Here is a 23,835-nt window from a genome sequence, read left to right as displayed (position 1 = left end):
TTTAAACATTTGAATTTTATTTACTATAAATATATATACCTTAATTATCTTATCAAATGAATATACTATAACAAACTTTACTAAAATTGGACAATAACCACCTCCATACGTTCCATGATCAAATATTACCGCCTAATAATATATCAATACTCTCCCAATTTTCTTTTATATATTTTATATTGGCTTTAAAAAAAAAAAAGACTACTGATATCCATAATATATTTATTATTATTATTTTTATTTTAGATACCATTACAAATTGGTAATATTCTTAGAAATATTATTCTCTAGCAAACAAATATATGTATAAATATTATGAAATCGTTATTTCCATATCGAGTTATCTAGACTAGCGTAATAGGAAAATAATAATCAAATATTTTGGTTATCACACACGTGTATTCAGTTTTCCAAGAAAAGCTGAGATGTCCATGAGAGACTCCTCGAGTTTAAACCTCGCCTGAGCTAGAATCAGCGGGATGATGCGAGTATGATCAAAGTCTGATCGCGTAACTGTAATTCGCATTATGTGGGACCAGAGAACGGATCCAACTCGCATGTATCAGGATATGTGCGGGTATCCTTTCTATATTCCTGAGAAAACATAGAGATCGATTCTCTATAATGCGAGCTGGTCCCAATGACCTAACAGCCTCGATAAACCAATATAAACTTGCGTGTCTAGGTTCTATCAGCTCGTCATACGATGTCCATAGATGCGACTATATAAGAACGCAGACGTCCAAAACTGTAATACTCGGAATTAAGAAATGGATTAGCAAAAACCCTAATTAGATAATTATGAATAATTGAGGAATTATATTATTATGTAGTTCAGTATATGTGATTTTATATGAATTTTAATATGTTAAAGACCCCGTTGGTGAGCCAGGGGTATTTTGGTAATTATGATCCGAGAAGGGTAAATTGATGAAATTAATTTAATTACGTGCTTGATAGAACTATATTATTATATAATGTGCCTATGTTGTCTTTTCAGGTGTGTTCTGACAGGTCGGCGCGGTATAGTCACACTCGGGAATTTCGGGCCGAACCGGGTTCGGGCCCGAAATGTAAGTTGGAGTGGTTATTTGGTATTTTTATTTGATATGTAATAATCTGAAATTTATTTGGCAATATTTGAGTGTGAAATGGCAATATTGCCCTTGAAAAATGAGTATGCATGTTAATTGGCCCTAAGGGCATTTTGGTCATTTGACCTCTTGCTATTACATTTGGAAAATTAGATTTTATTGAGTAAAATCAAAGTGATTTTCTGGTTGTGTTTATCCCTCACCCTCTCCCTCTCCCTCTCTTACCCTCTTTTTGGTTCAAAGCTTGATTTGTGGGAAATAGCTCAAATTTGTGGTGGTTTGTGAGGGAAAAATTTATGGAAGCTTGGTGCTATCTTATGCAAGAGATTGAGGTAGTTGTTTCAGATTTTTATTTAATTCTCTTGCTGAAATTTTATGTGGAAAAGTATGAGTTTGTTGAAGATGATGATAGGTTGCATGGTAGTGATGTCCTTTTGTTAGTTTGAGTGTGATTTCTTGATTGGGGTTTTTTCTATTTTGGGTTAATATTATTTTAAATAAACATTTATACTGTTACAAGCAAAAATAAACATTTATATTCTTTATTAATTTCAAATTTACTATTTTCAAAGTTTCTTATTTACAAAAATACGGTAGAAAAACTCCCCCAGATGCGCAAGGAGAAGTGTGACACACATGTGGCTATGTGGGCGAGTGAGACTCACACGCGAGTGAGGGACAAAGCCTTCAGAGTTGCCTGACGCTCACAAACTGTAGCGTCAGAACGCAGCAGTGGTTGCCATGTGGCGAATTTGGACAAAGTGGATTTTACGTGTAGGGCTTCTTCTCAGCGCAAAACAACTAAACAACAACACAAAAACAACTAGAAAACAACTTAACCATAACATATAAATCAATTAAAGTTGTTTGCAACATCTTATTTCAACTTTAAAATATTATATAAAATTAAGTTGTTTTTATGTTGTTCTAAAGTTGTTATGCATTGTTATACATTACACTAATTGTTCAACAAGTAAAAAAATAGAGTTTTACATATTAAAATAAAAACTTACATTATCTCTTATATTAAGACATGGAAAATAATAAGAGAACACGAATTATGTTGATTTTGAATTAGGTGAAAAATTGATAGGAAGAGATTATAAATATGAAGAAAAATTACTTATATTTAGTAATAACATTATTCGTTGTTTTATCGTTGTTTTAAAGTTGTAAACATGTTGTTTAATTTCGTTATTTTTTGAGCATGTTGCTTTGACGTTGTTTGTATGTTGAGTTTCAGTGGTCAAAATCTGTAAATTTCTTAAATTATATATACAGTTATTTTTATGTTTTTATATCGTTGCTAAATGGTTGTTAACAATTTGAAAAAGCCACTAACAACTATTACCTTTTAAAAAATATATATATAATTATACCAATACTTGATGTAGAAATTTAAAAAATAATAATAGTTGTTTCTTAATGTACTAAAAATATAAACAAATTAATATATATATATAAATATATATATATGTATAATGTTCAATATCCTGTACAAAATACATATGAAGGTCACTAGATAAAAATTTAAAAAAATATCAAAGCAAAATTTTTCAATTGATATTGCTCTTCAGCGCATACAGTCAAAACAAAATACACTTCTCAATTATTAATCCCTGCATAGTAGCTTCAATCTACTTGGAAGAGTTAAGAATATTTTCTTGTACACTTTTAATATGTGTGATTTACTTCATTCTACCAAAAGAATAAAAATAAATAAGAAGCTTATTCTGATCACCTATGAAATTCATCATCATTCATCACTAGAAATTAAGTTTATTGCATTGAACTGCACCAGCAAAACAACAATATAAAAAATGGATGCATTTAGAAAATAACATATAAACAACATATAAGCAACTAGTAAACAATGTTATATCAACATAATCATTAAAAAAACTATAAATAAATTAACTAATTCATAAAATCAAAATGAATAAAAAATAATAGCATAACAACAATAGGAAAAGCTCAACTTAAAGAAGAAAAAAAGTACAATTGAATATGTCTTCTTTCTTTAGGCTAGGAAAAACTTAGTGTTTTTGTACATTTCATCAAACACATAGCATGTGTATTTTTATATACGTGCACATATATACCAAAAAAAAAAAAATGCAAACTCTCTTAATTTCCAGAATAAAGTTTACAACTGAAATGACATCAAAATCAATAATCTATTTTTTTAAAAAAAAATGTAACTTACAAATAAATAAAAATGGACAACAAGCCTATTCTAATCAACTTTGAAGTTCACCATCACTAAAAATCAAATTTTTTTGCATTCAACTGCAGAAGCAGGACAACAACATAAATAGTGAAGGCATTTACAAAATAACATATAGACAACTTATAAACAACGCTAACACAACGCTATATCAACATTATCATTAAAAATCTATAGATAAATTGACTAAATCATAAAATCAAAATGAACAAAAAATAATGACAGAACTATGAAAAGCTCAAATTAAAAAAAAAAAAACGAAAAAATACAATTGAATATGTCTTCTTTCTTTAGGCTAGTGAAAACTCAATTCTTTTAGGCATTTCATCAAACACATAGCATGTGTATTTTTATATACATTTAAATATATATATACACACACATACAAAAGAAAAAAAAAAATCCAAACACCAATATAATATATTTACAGAAAAAGGTTTGCAACCATCAATTAATGTACAAAAAAAACCTAAAATGACATTCAAAATTAATAATATATTTATGAAAATTAAACAAAAAGAAAATAACTCACAAATTAATAGAAGCAAATGAGAATGGAGATGAACGATATGAGGAGGGAGATGGACTTTGCGTGGCCATTGAGGGATGAGGAGGAGGAGAAGGTCAATCTTATTGACAGCAGGGCTTGGAGATGAGTTTTCTATAATTGAAGATAGGGATGAAGTAAAAGATAGAGGAAAAAGAGGTTTCGTATAATTGTAATTAACAAAATTTAAAAATGTATAAATGAAAAAGTTAAATTGTATAAAAGTAAAAAATGACATGTGGCATTAAAAATGTAAATAATTTGTCAAATTTATCATTTTGTGTAAAAAAACCTTCTTGATTTAAGTATGGATTATATGGTTGTGTTCTTGGCTGAATTTTCAGGGAATTTTCTAAGTTGAAAGTCATGTTTATTGTTGTTTTTGTTGCTGGAAAATATGGGGATTGTTGAGTTGAAGCTCAAGTTCTTGAGCTTGAGTTTTCTTGGTTTAATGCATGATTTAGAATTGATTGTGTAGTTTGGATTTTGAGAGTTGTTGTTGTTTGCTCTCTGTTGTGAGGATTTTTATCTGTAAGAAATTAATTTTGGGTATGGTTTGGTTAAGGTTCGATTATATGGAAAAATGGGCATTTCTAGACCTTAAAATCTGGTTTTCTGGGTTTTTCGAACCCAGTGGCCGCGGCCAGATCTATGGTCGCCGCAGCCATAAACCCAGCAGAGGGCCATCTTTTTCCCGATTTTGTTTTGGCCATAACTTTTGACTCGGGACTCCATTTTGGACGTTCTTTATACCGTTGGAAAACTCTTTTTGAGCTCTATGTGATTATCTGTATTTGAAATACCATGAATTTATATGAATGTGAAATCAGGGGTTAACCCTATTTGTGAAAATCCCGGATTGTGTGTGACTAGGATTACCGACACCTGGTCAGGAGCACCCGAGGATTTGGAATCTCTGCCTTTGCGGAACAGCAGGTAAGACAGTGATTAGCACGTAGAGTATGCGCAGTGGTGCTTATATTGAGAATGATATTCATGAATGTTTAAGTAACCGGGATTAGGGTTATTACCCTAATAGGAACGGTCTAGTAGCCTAGGGTTATTACCCTAGTGATAAATGTGTGTAATGCCATGCCATGTTAATTGAAATGAGATTTAGGGATTATGCGCTCAAGGCATAATCAGGTTGGACTCGGTACTCATAACCGAGATGAACCACTTCTAAGGCCTTAATGTATTTAGACGTGTGAGAGTAACACGTGGGTCTACGTCATGTAGATTTAATTAGATGTGTGAGCGCAACACATAGGTCTACGCCACGTAGAAATAAATAGGCATGATGAAATAATGATCAGGTATGTGCTGTACAGACACATGTGAATGAGCATATTATATTTGTTATGATTTATACTGTCTTGCTGGGCTTGGCTCACGGGTGCTCTATTGTGCAGGAAAGGGTAAGTCAGTGGCTGATCAACCATGAGTTTCAGGAGCAGGGCGAAGAATGTACATGTTCATGCCATTTCAGACCAAGCGGGTTATGGGTCTATCAGTGTTGAACTTTTGAATTCGGTTTTTCCGCTTAGGTCGGCTAGAAAGAAAAGACTTGTAATAAGTTTGTAAATATTTTTGGGATCCCAACTATTTTGAAAGTTTAAATATATTACAAGTTTATTTTCATTCTGTTTAATATAAAAGTTTAAATTCTGCGCTATTTTGGTTAGTAATCCCGATTAGGGGATTAGGGTATCATAAGCATTTTTGGGTAGCGTGCCTAATTAGTTTAGGGCGTTACATAAACTTAATTAAATGTTAGGTCTATCTTAAGCCCGCGAGTTTACACTAGAATACGAACAGTTAACTCGCATATTAGAAGACACATACGTTGCTGTATTTAGTGAATAGAAACTGTTATTCATTTATTGATGTTTACGTTTTTTAATTACTGTAAATTAATGTGCAAACGGATTGACAATGAATGCAATCCTTGTATAACTAACTGGACACCTGCTTTGTATATAAAGAGGTGATCCACCACGAAATGAGACCTACGAGACTCTTGCTACAGTGGACTAGGCAGACCGTGATCTGACTGAACCACTATAATTCTTTGTCTTCTTGTTATTTCCAGTTTTCTGTTAAGTATTTACGTTCCCAGCTCAAGTACTCGCCATTTTAGGTTGAATACTTGCATTTGTTCTTCAAACAATTTCCTCTTATAATTAGTATTATTATATACTTTTGGTGTTGCGAATTTTGCTCCACAACACAATCATATAATGTCATTTTTTTTATAAGATAATGTCATTTTTTTTATAATAAGATAATGTCATTTTGGCTGTTAAGAACTTGAACTCCCCAACACTTGACAATATTGTCTTTAATTTATGTGTTCACTCTTAGTTTGAGTGGGTCAAATGAAAAGTCAAAAGCTTCCCATACATAAGACAACATAAGTAAGACACGTGGCAAAATCCCAGAACTTGAGGAAGTATAGTTTGGGTTCTTGGTCCCTCCAGCTGGCAAAGTATGTGAGGGGCTCTTTATCACACCTTATTCGTAAACTCTTTGTTAAAAGCGTGTGACATTACTTCACAGCCTGACTTCTTATCACCATGCACCATTCCAATTTTCCAATACAAAATCCGTGTTCTCTTTTTTCTGAAATGTAAACTAACATATATATCATCATCTGATTTGATTGTTTATTATTACATTCACATCTATACATACATACTTACACTATTATATAAACACAACACCAACAAAATCATTTTTAATTTTTTATATATATATATAGTTATCAGTATCACTAGAAGAAGAAAAACTACTAACTATAAAAAAACTCAGTCTTGATCACCATTCCATATGGATAATACTTTCGACTCTACAACTTCAAATGTTTGGTCCATGTCACTTATGAACTCCTCCGATGAAGAGCCGGCTCTTCTCTTGGCTTCGAGCAATCCCAAGAAGCGAGCTGGTCGGAAGATGTTTAAGGAGACACGTCATCCTGTGTACCGTGGCGTAAGGAGGAGGAATAATTCAGGTAAGTGGGTGTCCGAGATTAGGGAGCCTAACAAGAAGACTAGGATTTGGCTAGGCACATTTCCCAATGCTGACATGGCGGCGCGTGCACATGACGTAGCAGCCATTGCTTTGAGGGGTCGCTCTGCTTGTCTTAACTTTGCTGACTCGGCTTGGAAGCTGCCGTCTCCCGCTTCTTTGGACCCCAAGGATATTCAGAAGGCGGCCGCCAAGGCAGCCGAGGCTTTCGGTCCACAGAAGAGCACGGAGGAGGCGAAGGCCGAGACGGTATCGGAGAATGTGTTCTGTATAGAAGATGAGGTGTTTGGGATGCCGGGGTTGCTGACAAGTATGGCGGAGGCGATGCTATTGCCTCCACCGCAATGCATGGATCAATGGTATTATAGTAGCGATGACGTGGACGTTTGTGCTGACGTGTCACTGTGGAGCTATTCAACTTAGTCAGTGTAGTGTTTTTTTTGTGTTATGATGTATAAAGAAAGATATGTGTTGACTCTGATTTGATAGTTGTATTAGAGCTGTGCTAGTCAGTCGGAATGTGTTGCGTTAGTCACCTGTTACAAAATTGGACTGGGAAGGAAATTTTTGTACCGTACTAGTATTTTTTTTTTGTTGATAGCATGAATGGGTCTATATAGCCTCCCTATAATTATTTGTTTTTGAATGAATGATAATTATTAGGGAAATTTACTTGCTATATTAACTTTTGCTATTTTTTTATAAAAATACTGCCAAGCGGTATTTTTTATTTTTTTACTGTGTTTTTTTATAAGTTTCATACTGCAATATACTGTGTTAAGTTTTTACTGGTGTTCTACTGTTGTTTTGAGTTGTCTTGCTTTGTGTTTTACTGGTGTTTTATAAAAACACAGTATTTTTGAAAAGATTTCCGTGTGACAGTATTTTTATAAAAACTAACTCAAATTCTAGTATTTTTGTAAGTTTCCCTAATTATTATTTGGCCAAAGTGAAAACAAAACCAAACTTTTACAAAAACTCAGGTAATCCAAACCACTTTAACTCTTGTCTCAACAAGAGAAAGAGCCAGCCTAAACTTACCACAAACTAAATAAATATCTTACAAAATTAATTTTGTAAGTCACTAAACAAGCTTCTTTTTTGTTCACAAATTTTATAAAATCTTGGCAATCCATCTTTATCTCAATATTATAACCTCTCTATAATTACTTAACGGTTTTTATAATCTTATTATTAAAAGAAAATAAATAAAACCCTATATTAAATTTCACTAGTTGTGATATTACACTAAACAAGGATGATATTATACAATTTTAGCAAAAAAAAGGATGCTATTACAACCTCTATTTTTGTTCTCTTGTACGGGGACTATTAGTATTAACAGTAATATTGAGAATTAAAATAAAGCTGTGAAAGCAAATAAAAAGTAACTCTTTTTTGGCCATATTATACAACCTATAATGATGCTTGCTCATTGAAATATAATGTATGAGCTAAAGTCTGTAAAGGGAAATTTGATTTTCTATAGTTAGAAAATCAAAAAATTTGATTCCTAAACCAATAATTTAAATTCTAAAAAAACTATACTTTTTTTTTCAAAACCCCAAAAATACCCCCAAACTCTCACAGCATCTCTCTTTCTCTCTCAATCTCGGTCGGTCCCAAGAATCCCACACCCCAGGTCCGATGGTCGGACCATGGGGTCCGATGGGGTCCGACCAATCGGACCCATCGGACTCCATGGTCCGACCATCGGACCTGGTTTTTTTTTTTTTTTTTTCATTCGATTTGAGAGAGACTTAGAGAGAGGGGGCCCGATGGTCGGACCATGGGTCCGATTGGTCGGACCCCATCGGACCTGGGGCTTTTTTTCCTTTTTTTCCTTTTTTTTTTTTTTGGCTTTCGATGACCGGCGGTGAAGAGGGGGCCTGGGATTCGTGGGCTTCGACCGCCGGTGATGGGGGGCCTGGGATTCGTGGTCGACGGGGGTGAGGGTGGTTCGGGTTGGAGTTGACGTGGGTGAGGGTGGTTCGGGTGAGGGTGGGCGGTTGGGGTGAGATAGAGGGAGAGAGAGAGATGATGCAGAGAGAGAGAGAATATTGTGAGGGGGGTATTTTTGGGGTTTTTAAAAAAAAAGTATAGTTTTTTTAGGTTTTAAATTTTTAGTTTAGGGAAAAAAAATTTTGATTTTCTAAGTATAGAAAATCAAATTTCCCTCTGTAAATATATAGAATACTAGCGCTTCAAATTATTGTACAATTCATGCAAAAGATAAGCATTTATGTCAATTAATAAATCTAATGTTTAACACGTTGACATTTCCAAGTAATAACGGATAATCTCAGACACAAATACGCAGTATCAATAAATGTTCTTTTATATGAAATCAAAAATGATCAAGAACTTTTATATGAGGGAACCAAAATGTAACCAATACAAAAAAAAAAAAAAGACAAAAAAAAAAAAACTTTCCTACTGGGAAGGAAAAAGGTGTAGCAGCAAAATTTGCAGACCTAGAATCATAAATAATGTTGTGTTTAAATAAATAGCTAGTTTCTTAGCCATGTCTACAAGGTTTACGTTTCTTTAATATGCTCGCTTGCTAATGCCAGAGCTGAAAACTCCTGTTCAAGGGACTTCAGCTTGGCCTCGTTGTCTTCTTGAATTTTGGCTGGAACCTTATCTTTATAGCCAGAAGCAGTCATCTTTTTCCACAATTTCTCTTTTTGCCTGTAATAATGGAACTCAGTTGTTATAAGTAACACTTGCCAAGCATACAAACTAGTAAAGACTTTAGATACAAAGGCCTATTTTTAAGTCAAGGTAGACAAATTGATTAATAACAAGACCTCTTCACTAGTGTTCAGAAAAAAAAAAAAAAGAAAGCCGAACCATGAAGAGAAAAAAATCCTTTCATATGCATTTATCCACGACAATAAAAAAAAACTCCACTTGTTTAATAAGTGAAAAACTGAGAGCCATGTACTCAGTTGATTATTTTCCTTATAACAAGAAAGCAACATTCGAGAAAGCTAGACTAACTGAAATTATTGACACTTACTTTTGGACCTCCTCCATTTTTTTCACGAGCTTTTCACGTTCCGCCTCAGCAGAAAGTGATCCTCGGAGATCAAGATATACAGAAATGTTCTCATTTACAACAGATACAGCACATCCAGCAGGAGCAGCATCAGTTTCACTAAATACCTGTAGAAAAAGAAAGAAAAAATGTTTCATTATACAAACTTGACACTACATTGTTCAGATGGCAAGAAAGTTAGGCAAACACTATACTCAACTGGGCTCTCATAATCAGAACATATCAAAACAGAATTGATAATTAAGAAGCAACCTTTTCTGTTAACGTCCTATTATAAGGATTCAAATATATTATATTATTATATGAGATATACAAGAATACAGGATGCATGTACTGAGGTATCAGTATATGATTCGCCACATAAAGATAACCAGCAGCAACTTGGAAAACCTTAAGACATCTATTACTTGCGGGCACATCACAACACAATTTTCCTTTTTTTTTTTTTGCTAATTTGTCCTTCCCACTAAGCATTACAAAATTTGGGAGAACCGGAACTCTATCATACATTTAATAGATTGGTCCTCGTCAAGAAGCGACGGAATGCTTCATGAGCCATGAGACCACACTGAATTTACAAGGTTAACACAAATATTTTATACAACAAAAACCTGGCATTAGCCATTACCCATACATAGAATATGGATTAATTTATCCTATCTAGTGACCAGTAGTAAATTATTTGAGTTCCACTCCTGACAACTAGCTAGTACAACTATTTGCTGGTTGGCTTAATATAGTGCGTACTTTGCTTCATAAACAACAAGAAATATCAACCATGTAATCTTCAACTGAAGATATCATTTATAAATGCTCATAATATGGCAGCAGCGACCAGAGAATTTCAATATGATACTTGAACCCCGAAGAATTATACATGGATAAATTTTACAACTTTACTAGTATAGAAGGGGCAAAGCAATCCAGAAAGAATAATGTAAGTTTGATGCTTGAAAGAAACACAAGCAATCAAGGTACCTTCCAGCATAACTGGAAAAGGGAAAGGAAGTTGTATACAGTATATGCAAAAACACACATCATTGCAAAGCATATCACTCACCGTCAAGGTTGATAAATTTGCTAAAGTTACAATCTCCAATTCATGGTTGTTAATAATCTCTTTGACTGGACTTGTTCGGCAATGCACATAAGCTGGTCGTCTGAGGAACAAAAAATAAAATAAATTACAGCACTGTAAACCTTTTGTATTGAATTGAAATAAACAGATCAATCAATTTTCCCAAACTTCCACCAACTTCTCTACAATTCTATTCAACTAAGGAAATGTGATACATTCAGGAAAACATGAAATAACTTAAACCCCTTTTAAGAGACATATACTTGTCCAAAAACGATTTACTTATGTTGAACTAGGAAGTTTTAAAACGCTACTAGTAAGTCTGTCTTATTACAATGTACTACTTAAGAAAAAGAAAAAACAAACTAGCCCCGCTTTTGAGATAGTCAAATTACCAGATGTCACATTGAATTATCAATGTTCACAAAGTAAAAAAAACAAAAAAAAAGAGCACATGAGGAAAAAACAAGTAATTAGAACAAGATCATTTTAGGCAAAAACAGTCGAAGATGAAAGATAATATGGTTGAGAAGTGCTCAAAAAGAAAATGACATTACCTTTCACGGCTTTCTTTAGCAAGTGACCGTAGAGATTTTACAGAATTCTCAATGACATCCATCTCATACTCCACCCTTTCATTTGTCCAGTCCTAGAGAAAAAGAAGAAGTAATTACACAAAAAACACTCAATTCAATTGTCTTCCTCATATAATTTTTTTACGCAAATAATTAATACATTAAGCATATTCATAGATCACTTTGAACCATGCCCAAAAAACAAAGACAAGTCAACCATTTTATTTGACTGGATCATTTAGTTTAATGAATAGGATTATCTTACAAAAAACTCAAATTTAAAAATTTAGGATGCAATCTTAATTTTTTTTAATAAGAAAATAAAATGCATACTTTGAAGAAACCTAAATAAATATGGACAGAAGAAGTCTTTTTTATTAAAAAAAAAAAAAAGTAGGACCCCCACCTAACCCTACAATATTTGGGAACACCAGAAGAGACTCGAACCTCAGACCTTGTGGGATCAAGCCATATGGACATAAGAAGTCTTACACATCAAAGGGACATAAACAGTGAACAGAATTAGGTTTGTCAGACTCTTGTTTTACAATCACTACAAACTCACTGATAGGCCTTAGGATAAATAAAGGGGTATAATGGTAATTGTCATGGGGCATTGGTAGTATATATAAGAGCGAATAGAAAAGGGAAAAGAGGTGTGAAGAAATTTAGTTTATCATTGTAACCATTTGGGAGAGAACCAGGCTCTCAAATTCCTGGGTATCAATACAAGGCATTTCTGCCATTTGCATCCAAATTCTTACTGTTCTTCTTTCCTGCTTTTGAGCTAATTTTGACAGGGCATTCCTGTCACTCACTTAGCAGGACCATGTTCAAAACTTGAGCGAGAGCAGAATCCTATATTATATGCAAACAAAATATGTAGGTGCCCAGAAGATACTCAAATCTAGATCATTTAAGCTACCCCTCTTAGGTTTTACGATCTTACATGTATATGAGCAAGCTAACCTCTACAACTGATGGGTACTCAGAGATCATGATTGATGCTGCCCTCTCATGATCCTTTGGAGAAGGAAGACGCTGCCATAGTTCTTCCGTAACGAATGGCATAAATGGATGAAGCAACCGCAAACCATTATCAAGACATAACCACAGTGTAGCTTGTGCAAAACTCCTTTCAGACGCAAACTTCGGATCATTTCCAGCAAAATAAGGCTTAATTAATTCAATAAAAACATCACACAACTGGTACTGCCACCAAGCATAAACTGCAGTGGCTGCATCTGAAAACTCGTACAATTCCAGTGATGATACAGTCTTTGCAATGGCTTTGTTTAATGCAGACAATATCCACTGGCAACTAAATGGCAAGACATTTGATTTTACATTTGAGGGTGGCGTGTAATTATCTCCAAGTTTGCTCATAGCAAATCGTACTGCATTCCACAATTTATTACACCACTGTCGATAACCCACAACCCTTTGGATATCTAGGTTTATTTTATCAGACTGAAAAGACAAATTAAAGAGCCTAAATTAGTTCAACAACAAGATAATTTATCTGAAATATGTAGATTTGTAGAGCTATATGCCAGACCTGAGCTGTGTAAGTGACAAGAGCAAAGCGAAGAGCATCTGCACCACATTCAGTGATACCATTAGGGAAGTCCTTCACCTGTCCTTCTTTGGCTACCACTAGTTCATTTGGATCCAAATTACCCTCTTCTAGCCTTTTATGAAGATCTAGTAGAGATACACCATTTATAACTTCAAGGGGATCAATGACATTTCCCAATGACTTTGACATCTTGCGCCCATGTGCATCACGAATCATTGGATGTAAATATACCTGCAGATAAATCATAACAGTCATCTCGATCAATACACACATCAAGCGGCAAAAAAAAAATGAATGAATGAACTCAAAAGATACAACATTGTGTAAGAAACTTAGGTTCTTGAGTTATAAAATCCCCTTTGCAAATGTTGACAGCTCAACCTTGTGATGCAAGACTGCTTGCAGAAAGGTTTGGGGTAAAATATCTTTCAGTTGTTAAACATGCTACTCAACCATGCTATCATGTACAAACAATTCAAAACCAAATAATACTCCAACAATTGATATTCCTTTAGAGGGCCAGGTATTCAACAGAGGGTCCCCACCTCTTATTTGGTTCAAAGAAAGTCCATAATGTATACTTCTAAGAAGTTTAACTCCAGACCCTTAATATTAAAATACATGATGGCCTGCCCAAAAACTTTGAACTGAGATTATGAAGGTAAAAATAGGATACCGATGTTACATGCTTAAAACAATAAGCTAGTATGTATCTCTTCAAGCATAGGCATGTAATATTTGGAAAGGAATCACCATATTAGCATATAGATGAAATGCACGTCAAAAGCAATTAGAAAATATAGACACCAATTGCTTGCAGTTAATCTATTAAAAACTGTGTAAAAGAATGTGTGCAGCATGTACATGTACTAATGCTATCTAGAACCTGGCTCAAGGTTGACCCACCTTGCTAAATGGTACACTGCCACCCAATTTGATACCGAGCATCACCATACGAGCAACCCAGAAAAAGAGAATGTCATGCCCAGTTTCAAGAACTGAAGTTGGATAAAATGTCTTCAGATCACCTGTATTCTCAGGCCAGCCCAACACCGACAGTGGGAAGAGGCCAGAAGAAAACCAAGTGTCAAGCACATCTGGATCTTGAAATAATTGAAATTTCTTTCCATTGTAACGACTACTAGCCTGTTCTTGAGCCTCTTCCTCATTTCTTGCAATCACCCAGTGGTTACTGTCATTGTATGCGCCAACTTCTTTTAGATCATCATCCTCCAGAATAACATACCATGCAGGTATCCGATGACCCCACCACAGTTGCCTTGAGATACACCAATCACGAATATTCTCAAGCCATCTGTGATATTTGAAATCAAATCTTAAGCATAATACAACACAACTATGTAGTCATGATCAAAAAAGGTAAACAATGTTCAAGTAAAAATATGAGGAATAAGATTAGCACTAACATATCATGCAGCATGCCACATTAAAATCAACAATCTCAAAAGAAAAAAAAAATGTCTTCAGTTTCTGCTAACCAGACAACTGGATGTAGATTGCATTGATTTTCAATATGACACCATTTAACACAAGGCCTTTTCATTACATATGTGGGGGTCGGGGGTTGTAGTGACTTTACCAAAAACACAGGTCTCCAGAAAGTTGTAAGACCATAATATAAGCACAAATGCTGGTAAGGACAACCCAGACTCAAAACCTGAACCAATGTTCTTACACTTAAAAAAAATGAAAGAAAGTCTTTTTCTTTGCCAATAAGACAGATGTACTATTTTTCATCGCAAACAAACCTAACTTACTGAAACAGCGAGAAAAGAAAAAGACCAAAACAACCAACCTCTTCCATTCTGCAATATATTGCTTTGGGAAGAACCCAAGCTTCCTGTTTTCATCATCCACAGCAGCATCAAGAGATTCCTTTGCCATACCCCCACAATTAACATACCATTGGGGCTTTATCAGAGGTTCTACAACATCATTGCTCCTAGAACAACTGCCTAGGCGCATTTCATTCATCTTAGCTTCTTTGTACAGACCCTAAATGTAAGAAGAATTACAGTCAGTATAACCTTTTTCAAACATGACATAAGCTATGCAAATATAATACTATATCTGCAAGGACCAAAAAACTGATCTTGGACTCACAACCTAAGCTAGGTCAATTGAAAGTGCACATGGTTTTTATTTTTGACATTTTGGAGGGGAATTCGAACTTAGGACCTCCGCTATATGAGAGAGGTATCAGAAGAAGCCGCGAATCAGATAAAATTTTTATAAGCAAGACAACAAGAGTACTTTGATTAAGTACCAGTCAAGTTTCATAATACAAGGTAAGACTAAGACAAAGGTTTTGACAATGATAGTAGCAGTATTATTGAATAAGCAGCCCCAGCCATAACAGTTAATAATAACAAGCATCTTTTACAGATAACATGTATGAACGAACTAGGTAAAATTGAAATTTTCTAAGGTCCACTAACATCTAACTTGACTAAGAAATGAAGTATAACAAATCAATACCTTCATTTTCAATGCTTCAGTTATTGCCTCCCGAGCCTTGAAACGTGGCATCCCAACAAATTCCGCACCACCATTGCCATTTATTTTCCCATCATCAGTAAAAATATTGATAAACTCAAGATTATGGCGTTTCCCAACCTCAAAATCATTAGGATCATGAGCTGGGGTAATCTGCAGATGCAATAAGAAAAAAGTCATATTCCTTGCCAGGTCTGAAGAGTAAATTGTAAACAAATTCCGTGCAAGTATGTTCGGCATAAAATAGTGTACCTTCACAGCACCTGTTCCAAATTTCGGATCAACAAGAATACCATCGCATACGATAGGGATACGTCTTCCATTGAAAGGATGGATAGCAAATTTTCCATGAAGATGACGGTACCTTTCATCATCAGGATGCACAGCAATGGCTGTATCACCAAGCATAGTTTCCACTCTAGTGGTGGCCACAACAATCTCACCAAGGTCTTCTTCCAGAGGATAAGCAAATGAAGTCAAAACACCAAACTCAACAGGCTTCTCATATCCCGGAACCTTTCGCAGTGTCCTTTCTTTAATATCCTCATATTCAACCTAATAAAGAAAGATTTTCTTTAAATGCAAAATATGTTGCAAATATAAATATCCCACACAACAATGAATACCTCAAGATCAGATATTGCTGTTCGCAAGGTACAATCCCAATTTACTAGGCGAATATCCCTACAAAAGCAAAGAAACTGTAAATACCAATGTGATACCAATCAAATTAAAGAGAAATATAGATCAAGGACGAATAAAAGGTATGAATATGTTTACTGAAACAATCAAAAAAAGAAATATATATATATATAGACACATATAAACATAAGACGCGCAAGAGCATACATTAGAGTGTAGACTTGGCAGATACCTTTAGATAGAGTTGAAATGTATAAAACACACAAATTTTATAGTCAGTATGTAAATATAAAATTGATTTTGACAAATAAATGGATAGTTATAGCATACCTGTAAATAAGGCCTTCTTTGTAAAGCCTAACAAAAGCCTCTATCACAGCCTTAGATCTCTTCTCATCCATTGTAAAACACTGAATAATATAAAAAATGAAAATAGAGCAGATCGTTAAAACAAGAAAGAGTGAGCTGGTCTTGATACAAACTGTTGATTATATACGGTGGTTTATCCATATCAATTCACATAATCTTCAAACCAAGTTCAGTAAATTGCAAAGTTACATCCTTACCTCACGAGACCAATCCAAAGATGCACCCAAGCGTCGTAGCTGCTGTAATATCGTTCCACCATACAAATTTTTCCACTTCCAAACCTTTGCAGTCATACAGCCAAATCAACATAAAATATACATGAGAACAGACTTTAAAAGTTCTGCAAAACTTATTTTTTAGCCCAAGTTCAGCAAACTCACTTCAGAGACAAAATTTTCCCGTCCAAGATCATGTCTTGTCAACTTACGTTCTCGCATTAGCTTCTTCTCTACAACTACCTATGCAATACACAAAAATTGAAAAGGTTAGCCCACCAAGGAAGATCAAATCCAACCAGTAAAGAATAAATTCAATGTATCACCAACTTCCAGACGTGTTGTCATATAAAATAAATTACAACTTCATGAATTTACACATAACAGTCAATAAAGAAAAACTTGGACAAATAAACAGCACTAATGGATCGTTATAGTTGGTACTTGAATTAGCTAAATTATATAATGCTGGAGTTTGAACCCCAGACCACTCACAACACTCCCGCCTAACACTTGCAATAGCTAATGGAACCTATTTTTGTACATGCAAACCAATGCAAAGACAAAAAAAAGATAATTGACATAGATGCACATCCACGGGAAAAAAATACAAAAACATGTCAAGCTAGAGAAACCTAGTTCTTCTCTTAAAATAATAAAATAAAAAATAATGCCACATTTTGAACAAACTTTGGAGCTCATCTAAGGTGATTACATGTTTAAGTTCTTAATGGTTGATAAATGAATATCTGACAGATTTCAGAAGACAGCATGATGCACAAACTTCTGTCTAAACATCTAACACCAGAAATAATACTGGCATGACAAGACACCATGCAACGCACATTCCCCACCCTCACAAGAGTTAATGAAGTCATGTTATTAGTCTTAAGTTACATTGTTAACTTTTAACATCATATGCAGAGAAGAGCCAACCTGTGTAGCTATCCCAGCATGGTCCATTCCAGGCACCCACAAGGTATTGTAGCCACCCATTCGTCGCCAACGAATTATAGTGTCCTACATTCAAATACAAAACATCAAATAAACATACCTCAATGGATGCTGGAGATAGAAGATCTAGCTAAACATTTGTAAATATAACAAAAGAAAAAAGAAAGTGAAAGACTGACCTCTATAGCAGCAGTAAGAGCATGGCCTATGTGAAGGGCCCCAGTCACATTTGGAGGTGGCAAGACCTGCAAAAGGTAAGTAGCTTAACTGTTATGTTCCATACCAATGTACTAGGAAAGCAAACAGAAAAAATGTGTTTATAGTGCCAGTAAACCTATGTAAGATCAGTAATACTCAATACTACTCACAATTGTAAATGGTGGTTTGGAGCTGCTAGAATCTGCCACAAAAAACCTTGATTCCTCCCACCATGAATACCACCTGAAAAAAGCAAGTACAGATAAATATCCCCACAGCACATAAAATAAATTTTTTTCACCCCAATATCTTTTGGGGGGACAATGAAATTAATGACAAAGATGTATCAGAAACCGTTAAACTTACGACTTCTCTACTGCAGTGGGATTGTATTGTTTTGCCATTTGAGGAGACATATTTTTCTTCTCACCAGAAGCAGTCACTGGATCAATGAAATCTGCCGAATTCTCCTCCTCGGTTGTACGTTTAACATTCTTCTTCTCACTCTTCTTGGGAGCATTGGATGCTTGTGCCTAACAATATTTTAATAACTTGAATTAAACTAAGACATAAACTTATAGACATTTGTGCAATCCATACAAGAGTCAAAATTCACATCCATGCCATAAAACAATTAGCATCGATACCTGAAGCTTGGCAGCCTTCTCTAAAGCCTTTTGCTTTTTCAATTCTTTCTCTCTTGCCTGCCACACAAGAATAAAATAGCTACTCAAATATTACTCATACATATCGTGAAAACAACTACAGAATTCGAGAAATGAAAACAAAACCTTCTCCTCCTTCTTCTTCTTCTTCTCAGGATCTTCAATCTCAATCTTCTTCTCCATTTCCACCTAAAGGAATTAAAATACCAGTTCAACCCACCAATAATACGAAATGCAAGTACAAATACATCTCCGACATCACCAAAACCCATAACTCACTCTTTCAAATGTCAACCACGCCCATAAACCATAATTTACATAAAAACATACAACATATACAGAAAAATCGTAATTCAAACAAAAGATAAATCAATCAACGGCTTCATTTCCAAATATATAAGAACAGGCAATGAAGAATCGTCAGGCTAATCGAACACTATGAACAATAGTCAGATAAAGATTAGATCAAACTAGAAGTGTGGACATACCGGCTTAGTCTGCGAGGAGAAAGAATGAGGAAGAAAAGGTCCGAGAGATCGTCGGAGATGAGATAAAGTAAGTTTGGTGAAGAAAGGGACTGTAATTTGCGGCTTGCCTAAAACCCTAATGTGGGGTCCATGTCCAAACATAAGAAGAATCAAATTTTAAAATCATGAAGATAAAAATAAAAATTAATAATTTATATCTGCAATGGGATGATAAATCTTCGGTGAGGCTTGATCTCATATTTTACAACTTCTCGTACACATGCACACAATTAATAAGATTGTTGTTGTTGGAATTTTTTTTTTTTTTTGATTTATTTATTTTTTATAGAATATCAACTAAGAAGTGATTGGAAAAAAAAAATGCAGTTATTTATGTTCTTATGTGTTGTGAAGTTCGTATAATGTAATAATGTGCATTAATGTATAATGATGCAGTAATTTATAATCGGTAGTGGCATTTTCTCAAGTACGAATAACTTATTATCAAACTGAATGGATACTTTGCCAAATCATGTGTTATAGAACTCTTATCACAAGCTACATAGAATAGAACTACTCTCGAAAATTTAAATAATAAAGTTATAACATTTTCAAACAGAACCACCAACTCATTAAAAAAATCATTCTTTTGTTGATAATTGTTATTAGAGAGTTAAAGTTTCAGCTTGTAATACAAAAATACTACTTAAGAAAAACAAACAACACCAAGAAACATGTATTAGAAAAGAAAATCCTTCAATTAAACTTAATAGGCTAATATCAAATTTGAACACCTAACTGAAAAACTAAAACTCAACTACAAAAAGAGAACGAAATCTTGACTAAAATCTACAGAGAACCAATCCATATCAAATATGAAGACTTAAAAAGATTTTAAAATACTTATCTGTCAAAACTGAAAAATCGTTGAAGTAGAAGTCATGAGCACAAAATGAATCGTTTCTCTTACTTAATAACCATACGACAAAACTACTTTAAACAATTAAAGACAATTTATAATAAATGACACAACAACCGTAAAAGACACAAAAACCATAAAAGACACAACAAAATCCATAAAAAGCATCAAAAACATCAAATTATTGTGTAAAAACTAGCTTGGTCTTATTAGCTTATATTTTTTTTTTAAAGAAATATTAATACTTTTTGATTAGTTAGTAAGAAGAAACCTGATGGATAAAATATTTTGTTTCCCGTCTTAATCCATAAAATAGATTTTTTAGTATTCTTGTATGTTTTTTTGTCAAGAATAAGGTATTAAGAGTGCACTAGAATTGAGTTACAAATAAGAGAAAGAGTTTCTTCTAATAAAACTTATTGTCTAACCAAACCAAAGAACATACTAAATCAATTTATGAGTCACTAATACAAAATTGTGACAACATAATGCCCTAAATTTAGTAAAATACACAAGGTTAAATCGTGCACAATGAGTAATGACATATAATAATGTACAATGTTAAGTATGAATCATTAAAGACGTGTTTAAAAGTTATTGTGTAATTACTAAGACGTATAATAGTTAGGACAATAATTATAAAGTATAGTAATTACACTATATTTTATAATATATGATGTATTTGGATATGAAGCATTATAATATTTTATTTAATGAAATAGTTAATAATTAAATGAGAAAATAATATTTTTTTAATAGTTTATTTTTAACATTATTTTTTTTAAGTAATTACACTCAATTTTTACATAAGCTATGAGATTTGAGGAGTGTAATTGGAATTAGGGCTGAACATTGGGCTGATTTACCGAGTTTCGGGTTCAAAAAAATGAAACCGAACCCGGACCCGAATAGGACACGGGTTGGCGGGTTGGCGAGTTTCGGTTGGCCGGGTTGACCGGGTTGGCCCGGTCAACTCTTTAAAAAAATTAATTTTTTATTTAAATAACTATTTATTTTATTTTTTATTTATTAAATTAAACATATATAATATAACAATTTATTCATTAAATCAACTATTGAAAAAAAAGAAGCATTAATCAATCCAACCAACAAATAACTTATTCATTAAATCAAACTTCATTTTCATGTTCATGAATCATGATAAAAGTGAAAACTAAAATATTTCAAAATACATCCATATTCATAGTCCATCAAAATCTAAAATCTAAAGTCCATATTAATGTCTCAAAATTAAAAAAAATGCTTATAAATTTAATGTCCATATAAGCATTTATAAAACCAATTGAAGAAGAGATTGATGTACTTGTCCTTTTTTTAGTGCATAGTTATAATTTTTATTTTATGGTCTATATTATGTTTTATAAATATATTTTCAAAATAATTTATTGAGCCGAATAAAACCAATCCGTTATAAGCTATCTATTTTATTTTATAGAAAAAAAAAAAAAGGTGTGTGATCGTGTAAATAATGTATGATGTTTATATTAGACTTAGCTCTATAATAAAGTTCTGATAATTAGATAAATAATAGTGATTTTATAAAGAAAAAAGAACATTTGCATATACAATATTGTTATAAATAACAACCCATTTGAAAAAAAAAAAAAAACCTACAGTACTCATAATTAGGGACGGACCTACTCCTATCAATGTGGGGCTATAGCCCCACTAATAAAAATATTACTTTTTAAAAAATTATATTTAATTTTTTAAATTTAATAATTATAGACCAAAATAATAAAAAAACCTCACAAAATTAAATAAATTTAGTAAGAGTAATTATAATATAAGTATAAATATTTTTTAATGATAAATAAGCCCCCACAAAGTAAAAATTCTGAGTCCGTCACTGCTCATAATATACTACTGCAAAAGGTACACCAACCATACAATTTTTCTTTTTTTTTTTTAAAAAAAAAAAGAAATATATATTTACACATATTTTCGTGTATTTTCGTAGATAAGATATTTACAATATAATTTTGTGCTATATATATAAGGTTGTAGTGTACTACACCTTATGTTCTTGTCTTAGGGCCCGTTTGGCACAGCTTTTGGAAAAGCTAAAAACTGTTTTTTGAAAAAGCTGTGAAAAAAATGTGTTTGGCAAACCGTCAAAAACAGCTTTTTCAAGAATTTTTGGAGAAGCTACAGCTAAAAGCTAAAGCTGCTCTAACCCAACTTTTAGAAAAAGTTTTGATTAAAAGACTATAATAATTTTTTTTGTACTAAAATCATATTTACTTATTTATTACATATTAAAAAAATAAACTAATTATAATAAAATAAATAATCATTAAATCTCTTGTTTTTTTTAAAAAAAAAAAATAATTTATATTTTATTTTAATATTAACAAGCAACATGAATCTAGAATTTTTCTTATATACTTGAGTTTTTAATTTTTTTTTTTTTTACATTTGATAAAACATAATAAACAAATGCTATAAATTATTTTTTATCAAATTCATACACATTTATATTTGAAAAAAAAATTAAAAATATATAAAAAAAATAAAATATTATATAAAATAAATTTTTACATATTTGTGATTATAATAAACTAAATTATAATTTACCATTATCATTATAATAGATCTTAACAACTCAGTACTTTAAAATTTATAATTTACCAAACACTCAGCTTTTTTTCACAGTTTTGCTACAGCTGCTTTTTCTCACAGCACAGCTACAGCTGTTTTTTCCCAGAGCACAGCTGTGCCAAACTGGCCCTTAGACTATAATTAAGGATGCAGTGAGGAAATCTACATAACATTTTTTAATTAATATATATATATAAAATGTAATAAAAAAATAAAAAATATATATAATATATTTAACAAGCGGATTGGCGGGCGAGTTCGGGTTCAACCCGAAACCCGGTGGTGCTTAAAACTTAACCCGCGAACCCGCTCGAAGAGTATCAAGTTGAACCCGACCCGCCCGAACATTGTTTTTTAAAAAAAATTACGAGTTGACCGAATCGAGTTCAAGTGGGTTGCTCGGGTTCAGGTCGAACCCGCTCAGAATATTCAGTCCTAATTAGAATCCTTCAATATCAAACTTTCCAAAATAATATAAAGCATTCAACATCTAGTACAATTTTGATAGTAGCAATATAATTATTGAATCCTAAAATAGTAAAAAAAAAAAACCAATAAATAAAATTAAAATAACTAAGGGAATCTTTTCTACTCAAATTCAATTAATGGTCTCAAATTGATTGTGTATATCTTTTACTAGGTAATTAAAATGTTAGAATATAATATTAGAAACTTTTAGTATACTTACAATCTGTTTAGGCATAAAAATTAAAATTTTAATCTACTTTTGTTTTCATGATTACATAAATTGTAACTACTTAGGACCATTTATAAATTTTCAAAAAAAAAAAATTGAATAGCTTACCGTACCAAAATTAAGGTTCAAACAATTACTTACTACACGCATCAAAAAAATAATCGTACGTGCAAGAAAATATTTAAATTTTATTTTCGATATTGTAAACTATTCAAAATTTTCTAAAATTTATATGTGATCCTTTATAACTATAACATTCACAATGATGAATAAAAAATAAACTAAAAAGTTATTTTAGATGCACAAACAGATAGCAGGTCTATCCCGAAATTTTTATTCACGAGAGTGTACTATAAACTTTATAAAATTTCTCTATTTGGTT

At 32.8% G+C, this 23,835-nt stretch overlaps 2 protein-coding genes across 2 annotated transcripts; one reads left to right on the top strand and one right to left on the bottom strand.

Annotated features, from left to right (window-relative positions):
- Window positions 1–6,537: 6,537 nt before the first annotated feature.
- On the top strand, window positions 6,538–7,521 carry LOC115705606 (dehydration-responsive element-binding protein 1B-like). The gene has a single exon (XM_030632986.2). It carries the CDS (start codon window positions 6,698–6,700, stop codon window positions 7,316–7,318), a length of 621 nt encoding a protein of 206 aa, XP_030488846.2. The 5' UTR covers window positions 6,538–6,697; the 3' UTR covers window positions 7,319–7,521.
- Window positions 7,522–9,208: 1,687 nt separating this feature from the next.
- Window positions 9,209–19,476, bottom strand: LOC115705608 (valine--tRNA ligase, mitochondrial 1). The gene is made up of 21 exons (XM_030632987.2): window positions 19,237–19,476; window positions 18,875–18,937; window positions 18,731–18,787; window positions 18,450–18,616; window positions 18,254–18,326; window positions 18,065–18,130; window positions 17,868–17,951; window positions 17,097–17,174; window positions 16,914–16,997; window positions 16,678–16,757; window positions 16,332–16,389; window positions 15,958–16,260; window positions 15,688–15,858; window positions 15,005–15,204; window positions 14,095–14,503; window positions 13,168–13,419; window positions 12,579–13,079; window positions 11,592–11,683; window positions 11,017–11,116; window positions 9,918–10,063; window positions 9,209–9,586 (listed from the first exon to the last, which is right to left on the bottom strand). Exons 1-21 carry the CDS (start codon window positions 19,375–19,377, stop codon window positions 9,433–9,435), a joined length of 3,279 nt encoding a protein of 1,092 aa, XP_030488847.2. The 5' UTR covers window positions 19,378–19,476; the 3' UTR covers window positions 9,209–9,432.
- Between the last annotated feature and the right edge of the window lie 4,359 nt (window positions 19,477–23,835).

This window comes from Cannabis sativa, chromosome 1 (assembly GCF_029168945.1).
Source record: "Cannabis sativa cultivar Pink pepper isolate KNU-18-1 chromosome 1, ASM2916894v1, whole genome shotgun sequence".
Classification (NCBI taxonomy): domain Eukaryota; kingdom Viridiplantae; phylum Streptophyta; class Magnoliopsida; order Rosales; family Cannabaceae; genus Cannabis; species Cannabis sativa.
This window is presented reverse-complemented; position numbering and strand designations above follow the sequence as displayed.

Coding starts and splice junctions, on each gene's coding strand:
- LOC115705606 (XM_030632986.2), top strand. CDS start 6,698: ATGGATAATACTTTCGACTCTACAACTTCAAATGTTTGGTCCATGTCA.
- LOC115705608 (XM_030632987.2), bottom strand. CDS start 19,377: ATGTTTGGACATGGACCCCACATTAGGGTTTTAGGCAAGCCGCAAATT. Junction 10,064..11,016: donor CAAATTTATCAACCTTGACG/GTGAGTGATATG, acceptor CTTTTTCTACAG/GTATTTAGTGAAACTGATGC. Junction 9,587..9,917: donor AAAATGGAGGAGGTCCAAAA/GTAAGTGTCAAT, acceptor CCATTATTACAG/GCAAAAAGAGAAATTGTGGA.